The sequence below is a fragment of the Ambystoma mexicanum genome, chromosome 9 (genome assembly GCF_040938575.1).
Source record: "Ambystoma mexicanum isolate Mex_15411 chromosome 9, UKY_AmexF1_1, whole genome shotgun sequence".
Lineage (NCBI taxonomy): Eukaryota > Metazoa > Chordata > Amphibia > Caudata > Ambystomatidae > Ambystoma > Ambystoma mexicanum.
The window spans coordinates 486,273,388-486,295,917 of NC_090931.1; the positions used below are offsets into that span (position 1 = coordinate 486,273,388).

The window sequence follows — 22,530 nt, forward strand, 5'->3', positions numbered from 1 at the left end:
TAAAAAAAAATGTATTGTTAGGAGAGGTATGTAATACAGCCTTCATCTTATTCGTAAGCGTGCATCCTTATTCATCCTTGTACACAAAACATATTTCATGACTGTGTTCGATGCAAGTACATTCATGGTCCAGAATTTTTTCAACCTTTTCGCTGAATTTACCATAGGGAGCACGCCATTCTGACAGGTGGTTAAAAAACATTGTATAGAGTAACAGGATTGCACTCGCAATGATCATATTCTTGTCCTGAGTACATCATTATGTGTGGCTGTCCCATTGTTAGTAAGAGACAGTAGTTCCCTCTGGAATATCTTCTTGGTCATCCCACTACCTCCTCTTGAACATGCACATGTGATCGTGGGCTTAAACAAACCGAAAATGTAATTTGAATGTTCGAATATATTATGATATACAGTTGGTTAATCAACCCACAGAAGCCAATACTGCTCATGTTCAAGGTATTATTCTCCTCTTTAAAAGAGTGATTGAAACTGGCTCACAAAAAAGAAAATACATGAGGGTTTTCACTGCTGGGTCAAAGGCTCCAGCACTCCTCCCACATGCACTTCCAAATCACCAGGAAATCGTGCTAGATGCAGCTTAGGAAATAAGGCTTTCAGAAGCAATTTAGTTAAGATTGGTCCACTTCAGATCCATGTACAGAAGTCTCACTGACAAAATCATTGGTAGCATTCATCAGGATATTAAAAAAGGCAGCCACACTGATAACAATTCAAAGCCTAGAGATTACATTGTATCTCTGTTTCACTTTCCCTTGCTTACCTTCAAGGAGTGGACACACTTTAAGATTCTCTGGGATACACAGACCAGTACAGGTTACATCACTCGCCGATTGTCTGCCCAGGCCCAAGAAATAGGTTGGTGACCGAAATGTACACACATCTAGGAGTATCCTGAAGAGCCAGGACATTCAAGAAGGAATCCTATACTAACAACCTATGTAGCCATGATTGAACACTGGTTCCCCCAGATCCCGAGCACTGTGTGGGACCTATTGACCTAAACGTAGATTTTATACAGGTTTCCTTCTGAGTATTTAAATTGCAGATATTTTCCACTTACTGCAATTAAAGATAACATGTGTTCTTGGAAGCTGCAGGGGAGGTAGTATGACCTTTTAAAAAAATCACAAACTTAGCTAATAATATCTTAATTCCAATACAAGTTAATGTTAAGGAGTTCATATTAATGGGTCTTGTACTGTGCACAGTTGCCACTTGTGTGGTCTCTTGGCAATCTGACGGATCTGCAATGGAAGGAGGGTTGCTGGGTCTGTTAATGGGTTTGAGAAGAAGAATAGCAAGAGAGCTTTGATGTGCTGTTGACAGCTTCAGTTTGGAGTAACAGGTCACTGAGCGCTGGTGCGTTTTAAGTTGGTATCCGTCATGTGGTGTTGAGGTGTGTTTGTGCATGGTTTGTTTCCATGTTGGGTGCTGTGAAGTGCATTTTGGTTAGTGGTGTGGTAGAGGTATGGTTGTGTTTAGTTCAGAGTTTAAGGGTGCGTATGCAGAAAGTTGAGTTTTTAGTACGGTTAGTTAGTGGCAATACTTTTCCTAGATCCAACATTCTGTCTAAATGTGATCCATTTCCCACCGCCAACCATTTGTTCCAGTGCGATGCATTGACCTCCCCCAGCAATTCATCCAGGTAGTACACATTGCTGTCCCCAGCATTCAATCCTAGTGCAGCACAGTGTCTTCCCCCAACCAATCCCTCTTAGTGCCACGCATTTCTCACCCTCTGCATTCCATCTAAGTGTGATACATCTTCCACCCCTGTCCATCGAACCGAGACACACTCCCCACCCTCAGCACTCCATCCAAGTGCGATACCCTTCTCGTCTCCAATCTGCCCATCCACGTGTGACACATCTTCCATCCCCCGCAGTCCATCCTGATGCGACACATTCCTCACCCTTAAACAATCCATGTGGTTGTGATACATTTCCTGCCAACAGTCTATCGAAGTGCAATACATTTCCCACCCCACACAGTCTGTCTCAATCAACCCATCATGATACTGAAGTTATATAGGGCCTGTCTCAGAGCACAGCTGGGATCATAAGGCTTAGCTATACCGTTAGACCAGATGCCGAATGTGGCTAACCTACATATACAGGCTACGTATGGAAGTGGCTAATTTACAGTTAGGTTACATACAGAATAAGGCTAGCCTATGCGAGAAAGCTAGATGGATATCTGATATCGGGTGATTGGAGTAGGGTGTTTTCTGGGGTACTTTAGTGGTTGGGTTCCCCGTTTTTCTGGTCGTTTTCTCTTGTTGGATTTTGGTTGGTTTATTGCGTTGGATTGTGTTCATGTAGGTAGATCCCTTTGGTCGGTCTCGCTTCATGTCAGCTATGTTCGGTTAGCCCCTGGTTTCAAGTGTTTCCTTTCTGTGTATTTGTTCATTTCATGGTACGTAGCTGCTGTTCAGGGGATTCCATCCTCTTTGATGCTGAGGAGCCAGGTTTTTAGGAGTTTTCTGAATTTTGGATGGTTCTCCATAGTTTGTATTTCCTTCGGGAGGGAGTTGCAGAGTTTTAAGGCTATACAAGAGCAGGCTGATCTTCCAAGTTTTTTCCTTGTAGTGTGAGAAACCTGAGGGTATCCTCACTAGTACTCCCCATGGATCCTCTTTTCAGATGGCCAGGGAAAGGTGCTCACTGTTGGATCCAGACCCTGGGGGTTGTGAAGCGAAGGATGATCACCTTGGTGGAGGGTCCTTGGGGATTGGGAGTGGGGTACGCACAGGCGAGACATGGTATCCCCCTTTACCTATTGAAAACCAACCGAACCCTCACCTGCCATTTTTGGCCTATTGTAAAACATCTCTCCACATTTTTCCCAAGCTTTACCTATGACAGTACTGGGGCAAGGAAGAGGCAACAAGGAGTGATGAACACTAGTAACTCCTTTCACCACTCTAGTACTCAGATGAGGAAGATGCCTGCAGAGTACTGTTAGGTTCAGGCATGTCACTCTAACTACTGTTAGGCAAATCCAATTGAGAAGTCAAACCTGCAACCCGTCAAGTGGTTGCAGGTGTATAAGAGGAGAGGCAGAGAGCAGCAAGAGGACAACCAACTGGGAGGCCTGTGTGGGAGAGACCAGCAAGGCACACTGCGTGTGAGGAGGCAGCCGTGGAGGGACCTGAGAGGAAGCGAGGATGCCGGCAGAAGTCCCAAAGGACATGTGGAGCCCAGTGTGAGTTGGGCCATTAGACATCAACAGGTGTGGGAGCCATGATGTTGGGAGAGAACAGCTGCAGCTGTGAACAAGGAAGAAAGAAGAGAGGATGCCATCCACGTCTGTGGGAGTGGAATGGAGCTGCCGATGTGTGCAAGGAAGCACCCAGAGTGCCAGCGGGGCTCGCAGAGACTGGCCGCCAGCCAGCAAAGCAGAAGGGATGCAGCAATGCCGCCAGAGAGGAACGCAGAGGATCGGTGAGTGCAAGGAAATGACACTTGAAACCACGGTGGTACTAGGGGCTATGCTGGATGAATGAAGTGCTGTATGAATCAAATTGAATACCAAACTGAAGTAAAACCTGAAGCAAAGCTAAATCACACATATTGAATACAGAATTGAATGAAAACTTTGCGGTCAAATCTATTAGCTGATGAAAGTTAAAAGGGAGAGTACCCATTTGAAAGCAACCTATGAAATAAGAGCGAACGTATGAAAGAGCATGACAGAGAGGTGGGGATCAAATAAGACCACTACAGAGAGAACTTTATAAATGGATGCAGTGTGACAAGGCCTAAGACTGGCATGAGATGTGTGACATGTTATGGCAGAGCCAAGAGGCTAAGCAGGAGTACCCAGGAGAGTGTGAACCTGCACATAAAGCCAAGAGGCCGACAAGGAGAAGCTAGGTGAATGTGAATCTGTACACAGCGGTAAATACAGAAGAACCTGTGTGGGCTGAAGAGCCTAGGGTTCCTGGCTGGGAAACCTGTGATGGGTGGACCGTGTGGCCTGACAAATGTGCCTAGACCAGGGTGCCCTAAAATCTTGAAAACTAGTAACATTGTGGAAAAAACCAAGAAGGAGCACTGTAAGTGAACTGTTGATGCACACCAGAAGGAGGGTCAAGTTGACATAGAGTTGTGTTGAACATTGAGAGACTAAAAGAAGTACAAGTTGCTACGTTGAAGTCTTGGGGAAGGCAACCCTGAGACTTGACAAAATGCAGATATTGTCTTGAGGACATATCCTGAAGACCCTTTTCTTTTCTTTTATTGATATTGATATTTTATTTGTATCGCGCTCAAACACAAGTGTTTTGAACTGTGTTGCCTTGAACGTGGGGAGTGGAACCCCGAGGATTGTGTGGAACTGTATTGCCTTGAACTTGGGGGAGAGAACCTCAAGGATTTTTGGAACTGTTTTGAACTTGGGAAAGATGTTCTCGAGATTTTGTGGAACATTCTTCAACATGGGGAGGTGGAGCTGAAAGGGAAGCTAGGAGCTGTAAGAAGCTCAGAACTGAACTTTGTTTTGATCAACATTTCTTTGATTATTGACATCCCGGAACATTGTTTAGCTTTAGTTGTGAGGGAAAGGATAGGTTTTGAACACAGAGGGACTTTTAATTTGAACTCTTTGACTCAGACTTTCCTAAGTTTCATTCAGGTATGGCAATCCCACCTTAGCATAGGGATAGGCCTAAAATAGGCCTTATTTATTTATTATTTGCATTATTAAAGTGCTCACACAGCCCGGGGGCATCGCTGCGCCGTTACAAGAATATGTCTCTTAGTTGCGTATTTATAACGCGTTTAATAACCAGAGGTTTCTAAGCGTGGACCCGGGGATCGAACCTGTACTACTTAGTGTTGTCTTGCTTCCAAGGTGAGCACGTTGCCGCTGAGCTATCCTCCTGGGACTTCAACCATCCTGACATTTGATTTAATAAACCATTTTGATTTTCAACTTTGAATCTGTTGTCTGTGTCTTGCTTCATGATGCCTTCACAGTGTAGAGTTTTGGCTCCAGGTGGATGTCGATGCTGAATGTAAGTGTTCTTGCAGGTTGTAGAGGGTAATTTTCTTTTGTAAGAATTCTGCTCCCTGCCATGGATTGCTCTGTATGTTATGCACATTATTTTTAAGGTAATTATTTTTTTGACTGGGAGCCAATGTAGCATCTTTGGCGCTGGTTGATGTGGTCTCTTTGGGAGAGTTTGAGGAGAAGTCTGGCAGCTGCATTCTGTATTCGTTGTAGTTTCCTCAGCAAGTATTCTGGCATTCCAAGGTATATGCTGTTGGCATAGTATATCCTGTACATGATGAGGGAAATGATGGCAAGTTTTCTGTCCATGAAGGAGAAGATTGCTAGTATTTTTTTGATAGTGTGCAGATGGAAGAAGCATTTCTTAATTATTGCAATGACCTGTGCTTCTAGTATTAGCTCGTTGTTCATTAGTATTCCAAGTTTTTGACTACTTTGGATAGTTCCGATCGGGTTCCCAGTTCTGTGGGCCATGGGATGTTCTGGTTGTTTCCTTGGTTGTTGGGTGAAATCATGATTTCTGTTTTGTCTGGGTTAATTTTAAAGTTATTAGTGTTCATCCATTGGTAGAGTTCTTTGAGACAGTCTCTTAGCGTGGGTTCTCCTCTTCATTGTCGCTGATTTGTAGTCATTTATACAGCATTTTCCCATTGATATGGCCTCAATGCGCTTTGTGGCTGGAACGCCCTCTGGGGCCACAGTCCAGGTATGGGAAATGTTCTAAGAGTAGACTTTAAGATACGTGTGTGCTTTCTGACGAGATTAAGATTTATGAGGGCTGGCTACGCTCCAGCAAGCAACCCAAGAGGTTGCGTATGCGGGCGGGTGCTGTCAGGGGTCAAGACAGCAGACTCGATGTGTCCGCATGTAGACCAAATTTGTCATAGGTTGTCGCTGTATACTAATAATATACTGATATTTTAATTTTGTAGATGATTTGGGTATCGTCTGCATAATTGTACCATGTGAGGCTGTGTCTTCTGATGAGGTTGATTAGGGGTGTCATGTAGATGTTGAACAATAGTGGGGATAGCCAGGAGCCTTGTGGGACTCCACAATTGGTGTACCGTCCTGCGGATTTGAATGGTTTTAGCCATATTGTTTCTGTTCATCCGGACAGCAAAGATTTAATCCAAAGGAGCTCTGTGTTGTCGTTCCCTATATCTTTAAGCCGCTTGACTTGGGTGTTATGGTTGACTATGTCGATTGCAGCGGTGCGGTCGAGTAGTATCAGTGTGTTGGAGTCTGCATTGGTCTTCAGGTTATCCCATATAGAGAGTAGTGCCATCTCCGTTCCTCTTATGGGTCTGAAGCCTACTTGTGCCTGATCAAGTAGCTGGCTGTTTTTGATGTGTTCCAGTATTTGTTCATAAACATAGGTCTCTATTAGTTTTTGCTGTGTATGGAATGTTTGAAATAGGTCCATAGTTTATCAGGTCTTCCAAATCGCCAGTCGTATCTTTGAGGTGCGGTTTGATGTAGGATGATTTGAAGGTTCTGTGTACTCTTACCATTGAGAGCGACAGATTGAAGAGGTTTAGGTAGTATTTTGATTGCGCTGTGCAAGGATTGATTTATAGATGCCTGGTGGACAAGGGACAGCTGGGGAGCCTGCATTGTTGCTTTTGTTTACCTGACTGATTAATTTTTTCTTGATATTTGGTTTGGGGATGGAGGTTCAGCCTGGCCTGTGGGTCTGGGGTTGGTTGGTTGAGGTAAATGGTCGGATGGGTCGGTCTCAATTATACGATCCATTTTATGTTGGTGATTTTAATCTTAAAGTGATCTGCGAGATCGTCGCATCATTTTTGAGAGGTCAAAACATGTGTCCATAAGCGCCCCTCTGCGAGAACGAACACGGCCCATTGACCTGTTCTTTGGTAAGGTACCCAATCGAGAGTCCGCAGCCACACTTTAGTTCACTGTACCTTTCACAGATGGGAATCCATTTGCATATCAGTCTTTATCCCGCCCACATGGGCAGTCCAGCACCGAAATGCTATGGCAATTCCCTTCTGAACAAAAGTACCAACAGAAACCCCATACACGTGTTTACGCCTTGTTGGGCCTCATCAGTGAGGTGGAGCTGTGCCTCTCTGAGAACAGAGAGCAAGGGGTTCACGTCTGGATGACCCTAGGAAACTTAGGGTGACTAAACCTAAGTCCCTTAAACAATAAAAAAATAGTCCATAAGCACCCCGCTGATATAACGAACACGGTCCATTGACCTGTTCTTTGGGAAGGTACCCACTCGAGAATCCGGAGCCACACTTTAGCTAACTGTACCTTTCACAGATGGGAAATATACATTTGCATATCAGTCTTTTTCCTGCACACAAGGGCAGTCCAGCACCGAAATGCTATGGCAATTCCCTTTTGAGCAAGAGTACCAACAGCAACCCCATACACTTGTTTCAGCCTTGTTGGGCCTCGTCAGTGAGGTGGAGCTGTGCCTCTCTGAGAACAGTGAGCAAGGGGTCCACGTCTGGATGACCCTAGGAAACTTAGGGTGACTAAACCTAAGTCCCTTAAAGAATCCAAAAATAGTCCATAGGCGCACCTCGGCGAGAACGAACACAGCCCATTTACCTGTTCTTTGAGAAGGTGCCCACTCGAGAGTCCGCAGCCACACTTTCGCTCACTGTACCTTTCACAGATGGGAAATGTCCATTTGCTTATCAGTCTTTGTCCATGGCAGTCCAGCACCGAAATTCTATGGCAATTCCCTTCTGAACAAGAGTACCAACAACAACCCCATACACATGTTTTAGTCTGTGCTGAAATCTTTCTTTGGACAATGGTGCTGCAGCTGGACCCCGACCCTTCCCAAAACGATTTAAGCTGCACTAACCTTCCGAGAGGGTGAAGCCCCCGGGGAAGCCCCCGGGGAAAGGGCGCTTGAGTTTGCACATGGAGGGGGCTCCTTCACCTGCCACGCCATAAAAGACGCAACATTGAAAAACACTGAAGAAACCCTTGCAGATTGCTGCCATGAAGGAGTTGGTCTCCGCAACCTGCCTGCCCGACTCAAATTGAAGCACCGGAAGATGTGCTGAGAACCTGTACGAGGAAGCGAGAGACCAGGGGTTTCTGCTGGCCAAGCAGCAGACCAAGTGAGAGTTAAGGGGGAATCACAGTGTTTCAGTAGCAACTCCCAGAGACAAACCGAGATCTGTGGCAACTAAGTGGAGACAGGTTGTGTGCAGCGGTCCCTAACTTCAAGGTTACTTTCAAAGAGAGCATCTCACTAGCACCTCCCACCTCACTAACTGCTTCCAAACCCTTGCCAGCTTAACCTGTTATGACCACTCCGTCATATCAGCAATACCTGTATTTGTACCTGTGCCTGTGTTAGGGAGAATTCTCATTTATGGCTAATTTCCCTCGCCTAGTGAGTCCCCCAGCAGCTTTGCTGGACTTCTGGAGTTTATTTTTTTTTCCACTTGGTAAGAGTGTGAGCTTTTCCCCCACTCTTACCTGTGTTTTGCCCTGTGTATTTCTCTGTTTTTGTGATTTTGGACTCTGAAGTACACCACTTCAGAAGCCCCTTTGTTTTTGTGTGTCACACAGCACCTTTAGTGCCGTGGCTCAGGGTTGTCTTTGAGACTTCCCCCGACTCCATTTCTGAGGCTGACTACAATCCCCCAGAAAAGGGTAAAGTTGCCATTAACTTTACTTAGTCAATCTACCACAGATCCAGTATACCCCATTTTACATGGAGTACTGGAAAGGGTTAATTCGTATCCCTTTTGGTCTGTACCTCCTAGAGCATTGTTTCGCTCTTTTAACATTTAGACTTGGCTGGTGGCAGTGGTATCTACCCTAACTTTTCTACCGCGATTATATTAGATAAACGTGGTATTGTTCTTGGCTATTATATTAGCCTCGAACATAAACCGCTTGACCAAATTGTCTTTCTTTTGGTTCCAGTTGGGTTTATTCGCCATTTCTTTTTGTTAAAGTCCTTCCTGTGTTTTACTTTGCGCGGCAAACTAGGTTCGCCTTCTTTGTTCACCGTCTTTTGGCGGGCTTCTGCTCAGAAGCCCTCCACCAGGAGCCTGGGTGTCTAGGTGGGCTGAATGTGAGGTAGGAGTGTAGACACCCCCTGCACAGGGTATCCTAGGAAACCCAAGTCGCACTTTGTCATGATTGGCTGAGGCGGTTGTCCAGGCTGGACAACCCCACCTGCTGGGTGATTGACAGCCAGGCTGTGTCAATGGGGTTTTGCGCATAAACGGCAGGTCTCTTTGGCTAGAAGTCAGAGAGTCTCCACTGGAACTACAAGGAACCGAAGAGAAGCAGAGAGAATGATGGCTGCTGCAACTACCCCATCCCGGTGAAGCCCTACTGCAGTCCTGAGCTATCTACCCTTCAACGACTAAGCGAAGATCCAGTCCGGAGTCTTCTTCCCTTGAGCCTGGTGGGGATAACCAGCTCATCTTCCACAGCCAGGGGATCTTCTTCCTTGGTCGAAAATCGCCTCACACTGCTGTAGTGGTCCGGATAGCCATTTCAAGAGCCTCTCCTGTTTTTAAGGAGCGCACCTTTTATTCGTTGTTGCTGCTGCCGGCTTCATCCCTGTGTGGTGCAGACCCCCTTCAGACGTCCTCCTTCACAACGAAGCTCCAGGAATCGTGGGTGTGCGGGAAACCACAGGAACAACTGCCGGCACCAGCTGCACCATTGGGATAAGGTACTGTGTTCTGCTTGAGGAAACTGGGTGACCCCCTTTTCATCATCTCCAAGGCTTGCCCTTGTCTTCCCTCCTTCCTATAACTTTTGCTTCCGAACATTGACAATATCGAAGTACTTTAGGCTATGTTGAATTGTGGACTGTCTGACTGTGTGATCTTCGGCAACAGGCCCCCAGTGTCACTTGACCCTGGCTCCAGCCCTTTGACTTTTGAACTCCTGTCTCTGAGTGTTTCTCGATTCTGTCTGCCTAACCAAAATATTGCCTGTGATTTTTGCCTCGAAATCCCTCTGGGTTTCTCAGGTGCTAAGTGTGTTTTGCCTTGGTAGCATTTTATGTCACGGATACGCGTTTATTTAGTAGACCGAACTGTCAAAAAGTGATCGCAATCGTATTCGCGGTAACGTGTTTTGTTCGTAACACCGGTTCATTCAACCACAGGGTACTTATCTTGAGACATACTGTACCAAGTGAATTGGTTAGTTGTAGTATATTTAACGTGTGGTTTTTGTTTAAGTTTAATAGAAGTGTTGTGTTTATAACGAATGGTTTAAAAATAAATGTACTTATATTTTTCTACCTGAAACCTTGAGTCAGTGTTTGCTTGAGTCACAGTAATTGTGGTCCCCTTTGTGTAATCTCTGCTACTGCTCATATACTCTTGTGATAAGACTGGTTGCTCCGCCACTGCTACCACTCTGACATAGTAGTACAGGCTTGTACCAAAGGTAAAACTTGTATTGCCACCTGTAGTCTTAATTGTGTGTAGTGGTCCCTAAGGGCACTGCACAGGATTCTGCCTAACAGCCTGCACCCACATCCAAAAGGAAAATACTGACCGTCAAGAGACAAATGCCACTGTCTCCTCGATGTCCTCACTAAGTGCTGCTGAGACCAGTTCAACTAACTCTTTAAGACCTCTGGGGGAAGCCCACTCTCTGATCAGCGAAATTCACCCGTTTCTGGCTTCATTCAATGCACTGAACACCCCCATCAGCCTGGACCCCGCAGGGGGTGGGGGGGGGTGGGTGGCACTGTAATCAATACCAAAACACCTACTGAAAGTGATAAGCCTGCAAGTCCAACAAATGAAGGGATGGGCTATGAGTGTTCTTTGGGGGATCAACCCTTTGACAACTGGACCAAGATCAGCACTGATCAATCAAGACTCAGGGGGCCTCATAGCAGCCTGCTCTCGACCATTTCCAGACCTCACTCGAGAGTGGTCATAGGAAAGTCAAAGATCATAAAACTAACATTTCTGCTCCCACAACCCCCTCCCCCACCATTGCATCTCTTGTAGCCCTCATAGCTTTGCCCCCCACCCAGCACCAGCTGGAACATGACCTTCTCTCTGCCAGTCCTGAGATCCTTTTGCCATGTGGGGGAGTGGGGGACGAAAATTCCATCCTATGGGGATATCATTGTTGACCCTTCTTCGCTCACTAAACAAATACCTGGCCCCCATTGTCCTCACAAAGGGATACTGCTATCCAGCCCACCGCCACTGTGTGAGCAAGCTGTAAAGTACGCCCACAAACAGACTGGTGAGCGGGCCCAGTGTTCAAATAGTGCCAATGAGGCATTGTTGTAGCCGAACTTCTGTCAATAAAGAATCTAGTTCTGTCCTTGATTGAGGCAGTTGGGAAAGGAGTGGCTAAGGGGGGCCGATTGCATTGCCAAGAGAGTGGACAAAGGGCCTCTTCTAAACTGTTAACATCCGGATTGGCATTACCTGAAAATAGCACACCAATATTAGAGTACTGCAGGGTGGAGGGGAATGCAGTAGTGGGAAACAAGCAAGTACCAACGTTGCGGATACCAAAGCCGGCAAAGAGACACCATGTAAAAAGGACTCAAGCGGCTGTGATCCCAGTAAGAGCACACAACACTGCACCCCCTCTAAACTAAAGCAGACTTCTAGCCCGATGGCAGGTAGGGTATCTAGGGTAAAGGCTACATGTGAAAAGACAGCACCTTGGTTGGGCCACGAACCATCTACCCCCACTGCCAAACCCAGCAGGCCATTAACAGCATGGGTAAGGGGATCAATATTGTTTCATAATGTCCTCGAACTGGGCCCAAACCATTATGAATCATGGGTTGCACTTTCAAATCCGGACAGTGAGAGGCTGCTTATTCGCAACACATGAACAAATTGTAACATGCACAAGGATCCGGAATCAGGGGGAAAACACCATTGACTCTGTTAGAATTGATTTCTGGGACCCAGGCACGGCCAAGAACATACTGAGTTTTGATAGGAGATGTCAGTGCAATAGAACTTACCCCTTCGAAAACATACCACAGCGACCAGCGTTCTCGGGAGCAAATACTGTGCCACTCGGGGAAAAAGACGCTGGTTGACTCCCCTTGGTTTAAAATCCCACAGCAAACAATGCACCAATGCACTTGCGATTCTGTCTCCGGTTTACGCTGTGAAGCCTTAGGAATTATATTAGCCCCACCTGAGAAAAATGTGGACCCAAGGACCACTGCACTTAGCTTAATTTAATCCAACGTAACCACGATGAAATGTTTGTCTGATTTACCTGTGATGTTTTATATTTGTTACGAAATACATTTATGTCTCAACGTCGAAACAAAGTAATATGATGATGATGTGTTGGAGTGTTTTACAGTTGTGAATGCCTTCCTGTGAATCTGAGGATTGATATGTTTTTGTAGTGCATTCTTTGGTTTGTTCCAGAGGTGGTTCTTGCTGATTTGCGGTTCTCCCTGTGTTGTTCCTTGGGTTTTCCATTCAGTACCTGGATTTGTTGTTGTGGTTCACAGTTGCTACTTTCTTCCTGTGAGTCTGAGTCTGAGGTTTTCTCTTTATTTGCGGGCTCTTGTGGCTTTGTTTCAAGAGCGTTGGTTGTGAATGTGAGGTTCTTTTTTTATGGTTTATTTTTGTTTTCCTTCTTTCCTTTTCTTTCGGGTTCCTTTGGTTGGGTCTTCGGTGTATATGCTATAGGATCACAGCGGCGTTAGCCTTCCTGTGATGTTGGGTGGATTTTGTCGACCTTGTTGGTCCCTCAGTGGTCATTGTATTGTGGGTCCCTTTGTTGTGGAAGTTTTTTTGCAGTGTCTGCAGTTAGTTTTTAATACAAGACCTGTCAATAGACTTAGAAAGCTATTATTTCCGGCACTTGCTTGTGAATTCTAGTTCTTGAGAATGAATTCCATTCATCACTAAGTGCTGCATGTTAATCCGGAAATGCATGCACTTGCAGCCTAGCTAGATTCATATTCCAATTATTTTTTCATTGGAATAGAGGTCTTCACTGTGGAAATGTGTCCAAGAATTCCGTGAAGGATGACTAGTTGACATCAATTATTCTTCCCTGATTTAGATTCCTGATAAAACCATCTAAAACTCAATGCTGTTTCTTGAGCATGATCTTCCCTTTGAGGGACCAAACCATCGTGGATCCTTACACCCAACTGTTTTGGGAATGTTATTGATTACTATCTAGGTGTTTCTGCCAACCTTCTCACAGATGGCATCTAGGTATCGACAGTATACCTAACCACCTCCTCTCTTATATATGAGTGGATCTGTGCTCAGTGTTCCTCCAAGATCTCTTCTCCAACCCTACACAATTATATGCTCATTCTAACTGCACAAAATGGCAGACTACGTTTTGCTCCGGGACATTTTAGTGAAATGTACAATGTCACCATCCTTTTTTTTGAGTGACTTTTCCTGTATATTAACAAACAACGTTTTACTTTTAATACTGTTCATTTGGGAAAATATTAAAATCTTCTATCCACCACTCATCCGTGTAACAAGTCACCTGTGTAGAATTGGTATGCATTGGCCGGGGTCCAAAGCGTGCTGTGTCCAGAGTCCCAAGCTACACCTCACAGAGTGCTCCCAACGAGGATGAAACCTGTTTGGGGTTGATTGCAGTCTCATTCAAAGGGATGTGACTCATTTCTTCGGGCTGCACTGCTCCTTGTTAGATTGGGCAAGTCCTAATCTGATTTGCGTATGTGTTTTCACCTCCTGTAATTGCATATTTATTTATTTGCATTCTTAAAGTGCTCACACAGCATGGGGGCATCGAGGCACTGTTACAGGAATATGTCTTAGTTGCATATAACGAGCTTAATACCCAGAGGTTTCTAAGCGTGGTCCCAGGGATCGAACCTGTGTTGCTTTGCGTTGTCTTGTTTCCAAGGCGAGCATGTTGCTGCTGAGCTATCCTCCCGGGACACTATGAGACTGAAACACTGCCTGGAGTGTTGCCCAGAACAAAATCTTTGGTTATGTTTAATTAAAAAGCCTGTCATCCTTCACTCTTCAGTGGTCGACTAGGGACTATAGCCATAATACAAAACATCCCAAAACATTATTTAACAGTTCCTTCAATAGCTTTGTTCAATAATACATTAATGCACAGATCCTCTTCTCGCATTCATTTTACCCTGTTAGTAATGATTGGCAGCCGTTCTTGAGGAGTTTTGGGAAGTAGTCAATATATGCATATTCAAAAGTTCTATGTAAAATAACATCCCATACATAGCACGTGAAAGTCTATTAAGATGAAAATGTAAAGATCCAAAAAGTAGTTAATCACTATTGACGTATATTGATGTGGAATAACCCTGTCAATATTTGATTTAGAGAAAATTGAAATGTGCACAGAAGCCATGTTACAGGACAATGCGCAAAACTCTTTCACAGGATTGTAGAGGTCCATAAAGTAGTCACTTACCATAAGCGAAGTATACTGATCAGGAATATACTCTCAAAAGTGTCAACCCCACCTTACTGCAGAAAGGAATTCCCTACTCATCTTGCTCGCCTTGTTTAGTGCAAATAGATGTTTGTGTGTGAGTTGATTACTCCCTGGCTCCAGAGCATCCGCTCTGAGGACAGTTCACATCTTGTGCATATGATAAATTGTGACATACCCTTCCTATTTCTGGAAGGACAGTCTCTAGAATTAAATACGTACTTCACAAATGCTTTTGTTAATTGTTTAGATTGTGTGCATAGCTTTCTAATAGGCTCTGGCAGACATCAGTACGTGTTAAGGGGCATAGCTACTGCATATTTGAGATTTTAGTGGAGTTGAGCTATCCATTTTACCCACCCAAACCCACTTTCTTTCATTGTCAGTATGCTTCTCTTCACCTTCCCACAAGCAAAGAACCTCCATTCGGCCTAGAAAGGAGAAACTCACCCTGTTTTCTTTCCTACTTCTTATCTCATTGACTTGCTCATCTAATCAACGTCCTCATCTCATCAGCTTCCCCATGAAGAACATCTTGTGAGGTTGTCCTCACTCTGAAATTGAAATTAAAGAGCTGCCTCAACACCAGGTCGGAGAGGTGGGAAGGGGAATTTATTTCCAGAAAAGTGGATGTGTTAGACGGGTTTGAGGCTTGTTGAAGAATACACTGGGTGGACTTCTGATAAAAGCATCCAGGGATATTGGCCTCTGCCTGAGCCACAGATGAAAACCGAACAAACGTTACTCATTGCCCTGATTGGTAACGTTCCCAGCAGGCTCAGTAAGCACAGCAGCTGAGAATGTTAGAGTGAGGATCGAGACAGTTGTGAGCGTGCCAAATAACATGCTAAAATGTTCTGGAAGGTAAAATGAGTGCTCACTCAGGATTTTCATATCTCAGTCAGCCCTTTTGCTAAACCAAAAACTCATACACTTCATGACCCAAACATGTCATTTATGGTAATGCATGGAGCACCAAAGCACCCCACCCCTGAATATGCTAATTCTGAGATCCTCGTGTACAATGTATATGAGTGAAAGAGCCTGAGTGAGATCAAAAGAGTAGGAGGAGTTGAGAAAGATTGACACCGACTGTGGCAAAGTGAGAAATTGAAATGTGAGCTGTCTTCAGAGACAAGTGGTAATAGTTGTGGAGGAAATATACAGTTGGGTGAAATGAGGAGCCAAAGGAATATGGGTGGTATTGTTATGTGCAAGAGCATTTAGAGGAATACATAATAAATGTACTTATTTAAGAAAACTAGACCCTTCTAGTCCCTCACCAGCACTGTATAGTTATGGTGACTCCATTTTGGATTACATATATTCTTGCTGACAAGATGAAGTTCTGGTTTGGCACACATAAGTAGGATTTTACCCACATGCCTGCTAAATGCAGCCTCCGCGTATGGGTATGTAATTTCACACAGGTATTTAGTTCATAGCCAGGTGTGACCTGATCCGACTTCCAGCAGAATGTTGATAAGAGTGTATGAGTTTATTGGAAAGCAGGTGCAAATCTGCTCTGGAATCTTTTGCTAGTGTAGCGAGTAACCTTGGAGAGTCTGCAGCTCGACTGCTTTCACATAAGGAATCATTATGTTAATTGGATGGTCTGAAAATCTCTTTAATTAAGTCATACATTATTTTACCAAAGTCATTGGTTGCAATGTATCGAAGACCATATAACATGTTGCACTTGGGGGTAGCTAACGGAGGATCGAGGCTGTGGGTTTTTAAGTTTCTGTATTCCTGTGTTCCCTTTGCAGAATTGCCATTAAATGTTAATCGAACTAGCCCCAGTCAAGTTTCGGTCCGGTGTCTGATTTCTTTAACAGAGTGCAGAAAGGAAAACAGTTTTTTTTTTACACTTAACTCTTTTTCATGCTTTGCTGCCATTGACTATGTGGCTTCAATATAGTTTGCACTGTTTACCAATCTACCCTTCCAGGTACCAGTGTCTGCTTCCTGCACAAATACACTCAACGTCTGTTACAAAACATAAGACACATACCACCTAAGCCACCCACACATGAAAAAGTACTTTGCTTCCAGCGGTATGCCGGTAGTCAGGCAGTCCACAATACGACTCATGCCACAGAACTTCCTATTGAAAATTAATAGACTGTACTTCATAATTCAGTTTGATGATAATCAAGAGACTAGTGATATAACCTTCTGCATGAACCTCCCACACACTACTAGAAGCCACTGACGGCAGACAGGAGAGGTGATTGCAAGGAGCAGAATCGCAGGCCTTCATTTTATAGCTTGTCTACCTTGTATAAATAATTTTAAATGATCCCCCTGTCTGATGAATTGCATCAGTATGGCGATATGGGCATCATTGATTGGCTGTGTTCATCCGATGCAAGCTCCATGGAGTAGGATGCCACATGAGTGACCGCACACCCACTGCAGTCATCAATCAGTTCAGCATGGTGATCAACTGCTCCTTCTGCTGTGATCGCTGCTACTTTTCAGGATAATTTTGACTGGCAATTGGTACCAGTTGGGATTTTCTTGCTATTCCTTCTTCCTGCATCTTTCCATATCCTGATAACCCAGTAAGGCAAGAACTATCCATTCCAACCAAACTGATGTTGCTGGGATTCTCCTACTTCACGCTGCACTAATCCTCACATCTTCACTCGCCATCCTGTTTCAATAGCCCTATTCAATTTAGTCTTCTATCTGAACGTTTCTCATGTTCCTACTTTCTGAGGAGATTCCTTGCTTTATTCCTTGGACGGATCCAGCTATCATCAGCTTACTAGAAGGGTTCCATTTTACAGTTAAAACCCCTCATCAAAGTATTACCTCCATCAGCCAACCCAACATATTTGGACTTACTGACATCCACTTCTTCCTCTCCCCATTTAGATGACAGCTAACTCTAAGATGGCTTGTAGTCCTGTTGTGGGGCATCCTTGGCTGGGGCTATGTCATCCCACACCCTTTGCTACATGTGAAATCTGAGAATGTTTTACCTAGGTAATTTATATTATGTGTTAGAGTTGCTTTACTTGTTGTTTGTTCTATGATTGTTTTCGTGTTACTAATTCATCTATGTACTAGATCACTATTGATATTAAAAACATGCATACCGTAATAAAATGTTCAATTTATACATTTATTTCAATAAAACACATCTAGAAAAAATACATAGACAGTTAAAAATACTTCACCTAGTGATGTGAAAGATAGCTTTAATTCTACCTACATGGCACTGATTCTGATACTTCTTTGCTGGACGTCCAACAATGTAGATCTGTGTTGCCGATAATCCCAGCACATTGTAGACTGAGATATCTTTCATCGAGCCATAGGCAGCACATATTTTTATGTGGCACTGCATTAAAACAAAGCAACGGCATTAACACTTGTCTGCAAGAACCTTGTTAAAGAAACAAGAAGCAGATGATAATTAAACGTTTCATCAATACAAGGTCATAACATATAGTGCACTGTGACAGCAAAGTGAAAAGAATGTTTCGATGTTATCTACCAGTATATGTGACCTTTTGTGCCAATAAAGATGCCCCCACATTGCACGTAACAGTAACAGGCTGCAGTAAATGCTAACGGCCCCTGTGCAGTTTAAAATGCATATGTTATATGTTATAGAACCTATTTAGAAAACGTAAGAGAATGTTTTTCCAAATAAATGTGTTGGCACTCTACAGGGAAGCTCAAGCGCACTTCAAGAGTTGAAATGTTTTGTTTTATCACTTCCGGAGATCATAGAGGGAAGGGTAAATTACTTGACATGTGTGGGTTTAAAGTTGTGTTTTCTTTGTTGGACACAGAGCCTAAAAATAGGATTAAAGACGTTTTAGGTAAAGGCCAATGTACATGTGCCTATCTCCGATATAAGTGGCAAGCAAATATCATGACATTTTTTACATATTTTAGTTTTCTCCTTAAAAAAGCATTGGGTGAAAAATCGTACTTTTAAGCGAAAATTGCTCATTTTAGGACAGTTTTGTTCAGGGAATACAATGTTTGTAGTAAAGAGAATACCAGTGTGATGGCTCAATAAAAAGACAAGGCACCCTTGTAATGCTTCATTGAACTGTTGGCAAGGGGACGAGGGGAGGGGCAAGGGGGTGTAGTTATTTTGATCGATCTACATTCTGAATTGTGGATGGAGTAGGTTAGCAGCAGTACTTCTCAAAATGACCTTGCAAAGTAAATTAACCGTATAAAGTGGCAATGGTAGCAGCCAACAGAAAGGAACAAATCACAAATCACCTGTAGGAAGAATTGATTTAGTGAGGACTGCCTTTCACTAAGTTAGGGTGAGTTTTTGAGATAAGCTTTTACCTGTGGAAAGCATGAGCTAAGCGGATTCACAAAGCTCCATTGACTGTAGCCCAAAAGATTGAAGGGGACTAGGAGCGTGCCAATGGCAAGAGACTTCATTTGTAGGAAACAGGATCTGGAGATTTGTTCACGGAACTACTTTTCACCCATAGAGTTGGATGGTCATGGCTCTCTAAGAAGGTAAAACCTCTAAGATTCTACCCATTGTCCCAGGATTAAAAGACACTATATTTTACCTGTTAGTTTCTGTGCATAGTTTAACTCGGAAGAAGAATGCTAACACACACTTCCTCAGTGAAATAATGGCTTCTGGGGAAATTACCAGGTCACAGGAGCCAAGTATGACTTATTACATAAAGGATGGATGGATCTACAGATTAATAGTGGACTAGGGGTTGCAGTATAAGACTTATTATTGTTGTTTTAACCATTAACCGTTTATATATTGTTTGTTTTTACTGGATAATTTGTATTTATTTATTTTTGTATTGTCATTTTGGTTTGCAAAACATAAACCTTACACAAAATAAAAGATTTTTTATATCATATACATACAATACATATTTAAAAATCTTAAGCAAGAATAAAAACATCAGAAACAGAAGAGCCAAGGAACACAAATAGATACAGTACAACCTCTTACCCGTCGCATTCCATCTTCAATTATCTTAAACACGTCCATAAAGAATCTATGAAGAGCCACAATTAATTAAACAGTATCTCCCCTCATTAGTCTTGACCAAAACATTCCACCCGTCCAAGTAGAGCCCTTAGGTGCTACAGATTTAAAAAGGAAATTTCTGTTCACAGTCAACCTGGGGCATTCCAAGACCAGATGCTTTAGTGTTTCCAGAGTAGATGTCCATTTACAGAGTCTACAGTTTAAGGACAACTCTACTCCTGCTTTCTTCCAATTACCCACACGCTCTAAAGTTGGCAGCTGATTTAAACAAAAGCGTATATAAAAGCTGCAAAACTTGTTACATGGAAAAAGGTAAATGTAAACTATCTTTTCCTAGGTAATTACGCATACTCCTTTATAGGTGTGAAAGCAATTCAAGCTGGTTCCACCTTCACCAGATAGATTGCTGTGAAATCAGAGGACAGGATTTGATTCACAAGGTATTCTTCCACTCTGAAATAGACTCTCCATTAGTTAAGTTGTATACCAGGTATCTAATGGAAAGAACTCTTTCCAACTTCTAGACATTGGTGAAAATAACTATTTTTCGATTTTTCGCCATTTACCAAAAGATTGTTTTCTGTTGCATAATGAAAGAACAGGTTCAGTTTCCTCTGCAGCCTGATAGGTGTTTTGTTGAAGAAAATCAGATCATCGGCAAATGCCAACCAGTCAAGCTTAAGATTACCCAGCTTGACCGGGTAGGTAATGCCAGATGGACATAGACCACGAATATCCAAGATGTAAGCATTAAAGAGGGGAGGGGCCAGGACACAGCCTCGCTTTAGGCCAACAAAGGTCTGAATTGATCCGGACACCATACCCTCCACCGTAAGCCTTTCCCTAATGGAGGTCACTCGACATAAATCTGCCAATAATTGGATCAGTTTCAATGGTACACCCCAAGCCAGCATGCTATTCAAAAGTCTTTCTCTATTGACCCTATCAAAGCACTGCTCATATCCAAGGTCCCCACCCGCTGCGGCCATCAGGGCTCCTCCCACCTTAACAAGAAACAAAAAAAACATCACTGCGGACAGGCTCCTACCGATACTACTCCCTACTCTCAACTCTCTCCATGACAACTCCGACCCTTAGAGCTTAGTAGAAGAGTTTAATAAAGCCATGACGACCTCGTTGAATCAGATTGCCCCAGCAAAACTAAGATCTACCAAACAAAAAACCCACCTGAATAATTGGTTCACACCATTCCTAAAAAGCCTTCGACAACAAAAAAGAAAATGCAAGGCCATATGGAGCAAACATCCATCTGAAGCTAATAAACTCAAACTTGCAAAACTGTCATCCTTGTACAAAAAAGAAATTTACCTTGCGAAACGTACATCCTTTGACACACGCATATCCAATGCCAAGTCAAATATAAAGGAACTGTTCACTATTCTTAAAGAAGTAGAGACCCCAATAGCACTACCTGATACCTGCCTAAAAGACAAGAAATGGTGCGAGGACATCCAATTCGCCCTTTCCAGCAAAATAGCTACTCTACAAGATAAAATCTCCCACAAACGAATCAGCCTACCTGATCCTTCTGCACCCAATTCCACAGGCAAAGACAGTAGAGGTGATGCCACACAATTCAACTTCACTAAGGTCTCCATCATTGAAGTGGAAAGAATAATTTTATCCCTTAAACCGTCAAATTGTCAGGGGGATATATGTCCGGCACAACTCATCAAGGATGCGGCCCGCGACCTATCGTCATTCATTACCAAACTCATCAACGCAACCTTCACCACTGGCACTATTCCCACCAATCTGAAACAGTCATGGGTACTCCCATTGCTAAAAAAAACCCACTTTCGACCCATCTATACCGACAAACTATAGGCCCATCACCACGGTGCCTTTTCTCCTAAAGATCCTGGATAAAGTAGTTTACACCCAAATTCAAAAACACTTGGAACAACATCACCTGCTAGAGGCCAGACAATCTGGCTTCCGCCCCCAGCATGGCACGGAAACTGCCCTTATTGATTTAAAGACCCAAATCGATGAGCTTAAAGATAAGGGGTCATCAGCACTTCTCCTCCTCCTCCTAGATCTCTCAGCGGCCTTCGATCTTGTCGACCACTCCATCTTATGCAACCACCTCTACACAGCAGCACACTTCTCCCATCAAGCCATCACTTGGATCAGATCCTTCTTAAATGGCAGAACAATGAGGGTCTTCTCGCCGCTAGTGGCCGCTGACCCCATACCCATCACCTGTGGTGTGCCTCAGGGATCCTGTGTCTCGCCAACACTCTACAACATTTTCACTAAGCCCCTTTTCGATGATCTGGATCATCTTGGTATCACCTACACTAACTATGCAGATGATACCCAGATCCTCCTCCCGCTTTCTGGGGATTATGAAAAGGATTTGGCCTTGGTGAATAGAGTGTATATCATCATCCAGGCATGGATGGCCACTTACGGCCTATGCCTGAATGATGATAAAACTGAACTTATCATTCTAGGCACCCAACCTACAAAAAACTAGGACCCAAATACTCATCATTCATAATCGATGGTAACATCATAAAAGTAGAGCATGAGGTAAAAACACTCGGCTTCTACCTCGATTCTCAATTATCATTCACAAAACAGGTTAACTCCCTTGCATCGTCTACAGCCTACACATGCAAATTGATACGCACTGGCAAACCATTCCTATCAGATAACAGCTGCATTACTTTAGCCAGAGCTCTCATCCTCTCATGTCTTGACTACTGTAATGCACTCTACCTAGGATCATCTAAAGCCACTATCAAACACATCCAAATCCTTCAAAACAATGCCCTGAGAGCGGCCCTAGACATGTCCCGAAAAGGACACATCTCCCAGGTTAGTCGACAGCATAACTGGCTACCAACCTATGAGAAAGTACTCCTGAAAACTCTATCTCTGACTCATAAATCCCTCAACAATGCCGCTCCCATCTATCTAGTGGAGAGATTCCACAAGCAGACATCCTCCAGACCTACCAGATCTGCCAATAAAGACTGTCTCATCGTACCCACCTTCAAACGGGCCACAATCGG

At 43.7% G+C, this 22,530-nt stretch overlaps 1 protein-coding gene across 13 annotated transcripts in view; it reads right to left on the reverse strand.

Moving 5' to 3' along the window:
• The window catches only part of PITPNM3 (PITPNM family member 3), a 6,156,742-nt gene that overhangs the window by 241,565 nt on the left and 5,892,647 nt on the right, over positions 1 to 22,530 (reverse strand). For all 13 annotated transcript variants that reach the window (XM_069615040.1, XM_069615036.1, XM_069615037.1 and 10 more), the window contains one exon: positions 17,702 to 17,830. In XM_069615040.1, coding sequence (XP_069471141.1) covers positions 17,702 to 17,830 — 129 coding nt within the window. The remainder of the gene's footprint in view (positions 1 to 17,701; positions 17,831 to 22,530) is intronic.